General features: G+C 51.9%; 1 protein-coding gene across 1 annotated transcript; it reads left to right on the forward strand.

The window, feature by feature from the left end:
* Window positions 1–4,187: 4,187 nt before the first annotated feature.
* On the forward strand, window positions 4,188–8,833 carry PPT2 (palmitoyl-protein thioesterase 2; the record flags this gene model as incomplete). Its single annotated transcript, XM_032441965.1, has 5 exons — window positions 4,188–4,218; window positions 4,985–5,068; window positions 6,042–6,126; window positions 7,269–7,323; window positions 8,656–8,833. Coding segments are annotated over 5 exons (399 nt in total), but the record flags the coding sequence as incomplete, so codon positions are not given.
* Between the last annotated feature and the right edge of the window lie 16 nt (window positions 8,834–8,849).

Here is an 8,849-nt window from a genome sequence, read left to right on the forward strand (position 1 = left end):
CCCTTTCTTTGCCCCCGCCCAAATTATCTGCCCCCCCCACCTCCCTTTATTTGCCACCCACCCCCGCTTAATTTTACCCCTCGCCATATAATTTGCCCCCGCCCATTATTTGCCCCCCCGCCTTTATTTACCCCCCCAGGCCACCCTTTATTTACCCCCACACCCATTTATCTGTTTCCGCCCCCCCTTATTTATTTTGGCCCCCCCACCCCCCTTTATTTACCCCCCCATTATTTGCCCACCCCCCCAATTATATACCCCACCTCCCTTTTACTTGCCACCCCCCCATTATTTACCCCCCCTTTATTTAAAGTCCCCCCATTTATTTGGCCCCCCCCATTAATTGCCTACTCCCCCATTATCTGCCCCCATTTTGCCCCCCCTTTACTTACCCCCACCCCCCTTCATTTACCCCCACCCACCCTCCTTTTATTACCCCTCCCTTTATTACCCACCCCTTATTTGGCCCCCAAGCCCTCCCTCCTTTAATTTACCCCCGCATATTTGCCCCCCACCCCATTTATTTGCCCCCCCCCCCCATTAATTTGCCCCCCTTCGATACCTCCGTACTGCCCCATCTGTGGGGCGGCCAATGAGATGAAGCTGCGCACGTTGTGCTGCCCCATGGTGCACAGCAGGGCACGGCAGATCAGGCCCCCTATAGGATTATATGGGGTTATATGGGTTATGATGGGTTATACGGGGGCGGAATATGGGGTTATAGGGGGGAATAATGGGGTTAATATGGGATATATGCGGGGATATGGGGTTTTAATATTGGGGGGATATGGGGTTATATGGGGGATATATGGGGGGATATGGGTTATATGGGGGATATGGGGTTATATGGGATATATGGGGATATCGGGGTTATAATGGGATAATGGGGTTATATGGGGGAATATGGGGTTTATATGGATATAATGGGGTTAAATGGGGTTATATGGGGGGAAAATATGGGGAATATATGGGGTTATATGGGGTTATAATGGGTTTATATGAAAAGGCGGTTATATGGGGTTATATGGGGTTTGATATGGGGTTATATGGGGGATATTGGGGTATATGGGTTATATGGGGGTTATATGGGGTTATATGGGGGTATATAGAATATGTGGTATTATGGGTTATACCGGGGGTTATATGGGGGGATATGGGGTGTTATATGGGGTTATATGGTTTATATGGGGGGATGATAGGGGGATTATGGGGGGATAATGGGGGGATATGGGGGTTATAATGTGGGTTATAGGGGTTATATTGGGGTTATATGGGTTATATAGGGGGGATATGGGTTATATGGGGTTATAGGGGAGATATGGGGTTTTATATGGGGTTATATGGGAGTTATATGGGATATATGGGTATATGGGGTTATATGGGGGGATATGGGGGGATATGGGGATATGGGGTTAAAAATGGGGTTATATGGGTTATATAGGGGGATATGGGGGTTATATGGGGGGTATAGGGGGATATCACCCCATATCACCCCATACCCTGGCTATAGCAGATGAGATGGACCCCCTCAGCTGCATTGTCCATGATGGGTTGGACGGCGGTTCTGAATCCTTCCACCTGGACCCACAACGGTCTCAGTGACTGACCGCGATCAAACAGGTCCAGAACCGTCACGTTGGTACCGGGGTGACTCTAAATAAGGGGGGGGGGGGTTCAAAATACCGGCCCCATAGCGGCCCCATAGCGCCCCATAGCGGCCCCATATACCTCCCCATAGCACAGCTGAGCCCCATAGCACAGCTGAGCCCCATAGAGCTTCATATACCGCCCCATAGCACAGCTGAGCCCCATAGCGGCCCCATAGAGCTTCATATACCGCCCCATAGCACATGCTTGAGCCCCATAGCGCCCCCAATAAGCTTCATGAATACCCGCCCCTACACAGCTGAGCCCCCATAGCCCCCCCATATACCTCCCCAGTAGCACAAGCCTGGAGCCCCATAGCCGCCACCCATATACCTCCCCGAATACACAGCTGAGCCCCATAGCCGCCCCATATTACCTCCCCATAGCACAGCTGAGCCCCATAGCAGCCCCATATACCTCCCCATAGCACAGCTGAGCCCCATAGTGGCCCCATATACCTCCCCATAGCACAGCTGAGCCCCATAGCCGCCCCATATACCTCCCATCAGCACAGTTGGAAGCCCCATAGCGGCCCCAACTATACCTCGCCGGAGGGGGGGTAAATATGGGGGGGCAGATAAAGGGGTGCTGGGGAGGGGCAATGTGGGGGTCCAGGGGGGTTTTGGGGCCATTTGGGGCTGTTTTGGGGTCTGTGGGTTCCTGGTGTGTTTTGGGGTCATTTTGGGGTGTTTTGGATCATTTTAAGGTGTTTTGGGGTCATTTGGGGGGAGTTTTGGAGTCATTTTGGGGGTATTTTAGGGTCATTTTGGGGTGTTTTTTGTGTGTTTTAAGTCATTTTGGGGTGTTTTCGGGCCATTTTGGGGTATTTTCTGTTCATTTTGGGGTGTTCTGGGTCATTTTGGGCTGGTTTTGGGGCCATTTTGAGCCATTTTGGGGCCATTTGGGGTCATTTTGGGGTGTTTTGGGGTGTTTTGGGGTCATTTTGGGGTGTTTTTAGGGTGTTTTGGGTCATTTGGGGGTCATTTTGGGCTGTTTTTGGGCCATTTTGGAGTATTTTTGGGTCATTTGGGGTCATTTTGGGGTGTTTTTGGGTCATTTTTGTGTGTTTTGGGTCATTTTGGGGTGTTTTGGGGCCATTTTGGGGTGTTTTTGGGTCATTTTAGTCTGTTTTTGGATTATTTTAGGATGTTTTTGGGGTGTTTTGGGGTCATTTTAAGGTATTTTTAGGTTATTTGGGGCTGTTTTGGGGGCCATTTGGGGTCGTTTTGGGGTATTTTAGGTCATTTTGGGCTGTTTTGGGGTCATTTTAGGGTGTTTTTGGGTGATTTGGGGTCATTTTGGGGTGTTTTTAGGGTGTTTTGGGTCATTTGGGGTCATTTTGAGGCTGGTTTTGGGTCATTTTGGGGTGTTTTTTGTGTGTTTTGGGTCATTTTGGGCTGTTTTTGGGCCATTTTAAGGTGGGTTTGTGTCACTTGGGGTCATTTTAGGGTGTTTTGGGGTCATTTGGTGTCATTTTAGGGCTGCTTTTGGGTCATTTTGGGGTGTTTTGGGGTCATTTTGTGCCATTTTGGGGTGTTTTGGGGCCATTTTAAGGTGTTCTTGGGTCATTTTGGGGTGTTTCCAGGCCATTTTGGGGTGTTTTGGGGTCATTTTTCTGTGTTTTGGGGTCATTTTGGGGTGTTTTGGGGTCATTTGGGGTGTTTTAGGGCAGTTTTGGGGTGTTTTGGAGTCATTTTGGGGCTCTTTTTGGGTCATTTTAGGGTGGTTTTGGGTCATTTTGGGCTGTTTTTGGATCATTTTGGGCTGGTTTTGGGTCATTTGGGTTCATTTTGGGGTGTTTTTGGGGGGTTTTGGGGTCATTTTGGGGTGTTTTTGGGGTCATATTGGGGGTATTTTGGGGTTATTTTGGTTGGTTTGGGGTCATTTGGGTTCATTTTGGGGTGGTTTAGGGCCATTTTGGGTCATTCTGGGGTGTTTTTGGGCCATTTTGGGTCATTTTGGGGTGTTTTTGGGGTAATTTTGGGGTATTTTGGGTCATTTCCCCTATTATCACAGACACTCAGTACTTGCGCTGGTTGTTCCCCCGTCACATGAAATCCAACCTGTACAGACTGTGCTACACGGCGATCGGACAGGGGGTGTCCATCTGCAACTACTGGAACGGTGGGTTATAGGGTTTATATAGGGTTTATATAGGGTTATATGGGGGGATATGGGGTTATATGGGTGGGGATATGGGGTTATATGGGGTTATATGGGGGGATTATATGGGGGTGTCCATCTGCAACTACTGGAACAGTGGGTTATAGGGGATTTATGAGGTTATATGGGGGTTATATGGGGTTATAATGGGTTTATGGGTATATGGGGTTAATGGGGGGATATGGGGAGATATGGGGGGATATGGGGGTATATGGGGTTATATGGAGGGGTTATATGGGGGTGTCCATCTGCAACTACTGGAACGGTGGGTTATAGGGGAGATATAGGGTTATATGGGGTTATATGGGGGTATATAGGGGGGATATGGGGTTATTATGGGGGGGATTGGGGTTATATGGGGGACATGGGGGGGTTATTATGGGGTGTCCATCTGCAACTACTGGAACGGTGGGTTATAGGGGATTTATGGGGGATATATAAGATTATATGGGGTTATATAGGGGATATATAGGGTTATATGGGGGGATACTGGGGGGATAATGGGGAGATATGGGGGGGGATATGGGGGTTATATGGGGTATATGGGTTAATATGGGGTTATAAAATGGGGTTATATGGGGTTATATAGGGTTATATGGGGTTATATGGGTTATATAGGGTTAATATGGGGCTATATAGGAGACATGGGGTTATATGGGGTTTATATGGGGTTATATGTGGTGGGGGATATGGGGGGTTATATGGGGGTGTTCATCTGCAACTACTGGAATGGTGGGTATAGGGGATTTATAGGGGATATATAGGGTTATATGGGGTTTATATGGGTTATATGGGGCAGATCTGGGGGTAAGATATGATTATAGGGGGGATATGTGGGCAGATACGGGGGGATATGGGGTTATATGGGGGGGATATGGGGGCAGATATGGGGGGAATGGGGTTATATGGGGGGAATATGGTATATAAGATAGGGATATGGGGTTTTATGGGCTATATGGTTTATATGGGAGATATGTTGTATGGTGGATATGGTATATGGGGATATGGGTTGTATGGGAGATATGGGGGATATGGGGTTATTGCGGGGATATGGGGGGATATGGGACCCCCAAATCCCACCCTGTGACCCCATAGCATCACAGCGGCCCCCCAGCCCCATAGTGGGGTTGTAGGGAGCAGCTGTGGGGCTGATTTGGGGTTTCCCCCCCCCCAGACCCACATCATCGGGATCTGTACCTCAACAGCAGCGACTTCCTGGCCCCACTGAATGACGAGCGCCTGCACCCCAATGCATCGGGTGAGCCCCATAGCTGCCCCATAGGGACCCCATAGATGCCCCATAGGGACCCCATAGAGACCCCATAGAGGCCCCATAGCTGTCCCATAGAGACCCCATAGCGGCCCCATAGGGACTCCATAGCTGCCCCATAGGGACCCCATAGCTGCCCCATAGGGACCCCCTAGCTGCCCCATAGGGACCCCCTAGCTGCCCCATAGGGACCCCCTAGCTGCCCCATAGGGACCCCATAGATGCCCCATAGAAACCCCAAAGCTGCCCCATAGAGACCCCATAGCGACCCCATAGAGATCCCATAGCTGCCCCATAGGGACCTCATAGCAGCCCCATAGAGACCCCATAGAGACCTCATAGCTGCCCCATAGGGACCCCATAGAGACCCTGTAGCTGCCCCATAGCCACCCCATAGAGATCCCATAGCTGCCCTATAGCTGCCCCATAGGGACTCTATAGCTGCCCCATAGAGACCCCATAGGGTCCCATAGGGCTCTGTAGGGCCCCATAGAATCCCATAGGGCTCTGTAGGGCCCCATAGAACCCCATAGAGCTCCATAGGGCCTGTAGGGCTCTGTAGGGCCCTATAAGGTCCTGTAGGGCCTCATAGGGTCCCATAGGGCTCTGTACGGTCCCATAGGGTCCTGTAGGGCCCTATAAGGTCCTGTAGGGCCCCATAGGGTCTCATAGAGTTCTGTAGGGTCCCATAGGGCTCTGTAGGGTCCCATAGGGTCCTGTAGGGCCCCATAGGGTCCCATAGGGCTCTGTAGGGTCCCATAGGGTCCTGTACGGTCCCATAGGGTCCTGTAGGGCCCCATAGGGTCCCATAGGGCTCTGTATGGTCCCATAGGGTCCTGTACGGTCCCATAGGGTCTCATAGAGTTCTGTAGGGTCCCATAGGGTCCTGTACGGTCCCATAGGGTCCTGTAGGGCCTTGTAGGCTCTCTGGACCCTATAGGACCCCATTGCCACCCCATAGCCTGGAAGCAGAACCTGCTGCGCATCCGGAACCTCGTCCTCATCGGGGGCCCCGACGACGGCGTCATCACCCCATGGCAGTCCAGGTGTGTGACCCCAAAACGGCCCTAAATGGCCCCAAAATGGCCCTAAAATGGCCCCAAAAGGGCCCTAAATGGGCTCAAATAGCCCCAAAATGGCCATAAATGGGCTCAAATAGCCCCAAAATGGCCCCAAATGGGCTCAAATAGCCCCAAAATGGTCCTAAATGGCCCCAAAAGGGCCCTAAATGGGCTCAAATAGCCCCAAAATGGCCCTAAATGACCCCAAAATGGCCCTAAGTGGGCTCAAATAGCCCCAAAATGGCCCTAAATGGCCCCAAAAGGGCCCTAAATGGGCTCAAATACCCCCTAAATGGCCCTAAATGGCCCCAAAAGGGCCCTAAATGGGCTCAGATAGCCCCAAAATGGCCCTAAATGGCCCCAAAATGGTCCTAAATGGGCTCAATAAGCCCCAAAAGGGCCCTAAATGGCCCCAAAAGGGCCCTAAATGGGTTCAGATAGCCCCAAAATGGCCCTAAATGGGCTCAAATAGCCCCAAAATGGCCCTAAATGGGCTCAAATAGCCCCAAAATGGCCCTAAATGGCCCCAAAAGGGCCCTAAATGGGCTCAAATAGCCCCAAAATGGCCCCAAAATGGCCCTAAAATGGCCCCAAAATGGCCCTAAAATGGCCGCATAATGGCCCTAAATGGGCTCAAATAGCCCCCAAATGGCCCTAAATGGCCCCAAAAGGGCCCTAAATGGGTTCAGATAGCCCCAAAATGGCCCTAAATGGCCCCAAAATGGTCCTAAATGGGCTCAAATAGCCCCAAAATGGCCCTAAATGGCCCCAAAAGGGCCCTAAATGGGCTCAAATAGCCCCAAAATGGCCCTAAATGGGCTCAAATGGGCTTCAATGGCCCCAAAATGGCCCTAAATAGGCTCAAAATGGCCCCAAATGATCCCAGAAATGGCCCCATATGGGTTCCAATGGCCCCAAATGGCCCCAAAATTGTCCTAAATGGGCTTCAATGACCCAAAATGGCCCCAAATGGCCCTAAATATGGCCCCAAAATGACCCTAAAATGATTGAAAATGACCCTAATAATGGAAAGTGGCCCCAAAGGGCCCTAAAATGGCCCTAAATGACCCCAAAAACGATCCCAAAAAGGCCCTAAATGACCCCAAAACGTCTCCCCCCCCCCACAGCCTTTTTGGGTTCTATGATGCCAACGAGACGGTGCAGGACATGAGATCCCAGCAGGTGAGTGACCCCAAAAGAGCCACAAACCACCCCATAAATAACGGGACCCCCACCCCATAACCGACGGGACCCCCACCCCATAACAACGGGACCCCCATCCCACCCCATAAACGACGGGACCCCCATCCCGCCCCATAAATGACGGGACCCCCATCCCGCCCCATAAATAACGGGACCCCCATCCCGCCCCATAACAACGGGACCCCCATCCCGCCCCATAAATAACGGGACCCCCATCCCACCCCATAACAACGGGACCCCCATCCCACCCCATAATAACGGGACCCCCATCACACCCCATAAATAACGGGACCCCACAGTGGGGTTGGGGTCTCTAATAGGGTCGGCATTGGGGTCTGCATTGGGGTATTGGGGTCTCTATTGGGGTATTGGGGTCTGCATTGGGATTGGGGTCTCCATTGGGGTCTGTATTGGGGTATTGGGGTCTGTATTGGGGTATTGGGGTCTCCATTGGGGTATTGGGGTCCCCCCATTGGGGTATTGGGGTCTCCATTGGGGTATTGGGGTCTCCATTGGGGTCTGCATTGGGGTATTGGGGTCTGCATTGGGATTGGGGTCTCCATTGGGGTCTCCATTGGGGTATTGGGGTCTCCATTGGGGTATTGGGGTCTGCATTGGGGTATTGGGGTCTGGCTTGGGATTGGGGTCTCCATTGGGGTATTGGGGTCTGCATTGGGATTGGGGTCTCCATTGGGGTCTGTATTGGGGTCTGCATTGGGATTGGGGTCTCCATTGGGGTCTGTATTGGGGTTTTGGGGTCTCCATTGGGGTATTGGGGTCCCGTTATTGGGGTTGGGGTCTCCATTGGGATTGGGGTCTCCATTGGAGTCTCCTTATGGGGTTTCCTATGGGGGTTCCTATGGGGTCTCCTTATGGAGTCTCCTTGTGGGGTCCCTATGTGGTCTCCTTATGGGGTCCCTATGTGGTTTCCTTATGGGGTTTCCTATGGGATTTCCTTATGGGGTCCCTATGGGGTCTCCTTATGGGTCCCTATGGAGTCTCCTTATGGGGTCCCATTGGGGTCTCCTTATGTGGTCTCTATGGGATTTCCTTATGGGGTCCCTATGGGGTTTCCTTATGGGGGTCCCATTGGGGTCTCCTTATGGGGTCTCCCTATGGGGTCCCTATGGGGTTTCCTATGGGGTCTCCCCTTTGGGCTCCCTATGGGGTTTCCTTATGGGGTCTCCTTATGGGGTTTCCTATGGGGTCTCCTTATGGGGTTTCCCCTTTAATTCCCTATGGGGTCCCTTTATGGGTCCTTATAGGGTTTCCTTATAGGGTTTCCTATGGGGTTCCCCATTGTTTCCCCAGGTTTACCTGGCCGACACGTTTGGGCTGAAGACTTTGGACGGCCGTGGGGCGCTGTGGGGCTGCGTGGTGCCGGGTGTGGGGCACACGGGGTGGCACAACCACCGCGGGGTCTACGAGCGCTGCATCCGCCCATGGCTCACGTAGCGCTATGGGGCTGGGGGGGGGTATAGGGATATGGGGCTGGATATGGGGCT

This window comes from Coturnix japonica, unplaced genomic scaffold, assembly GCF_001577835.2.
Source record: "Coturnix japonica isolate 7356 unplaced genomic scaffold, Coturnix japonica 2.1 chrUnrandom1098, whole genome shotgun sequence".
NCBI classification, from domain to species: Eukaryota; Metazoa; Chordata; class Aves; order Galliformes; family Phasianidae; genus Coturnix; species Coturnix japonica.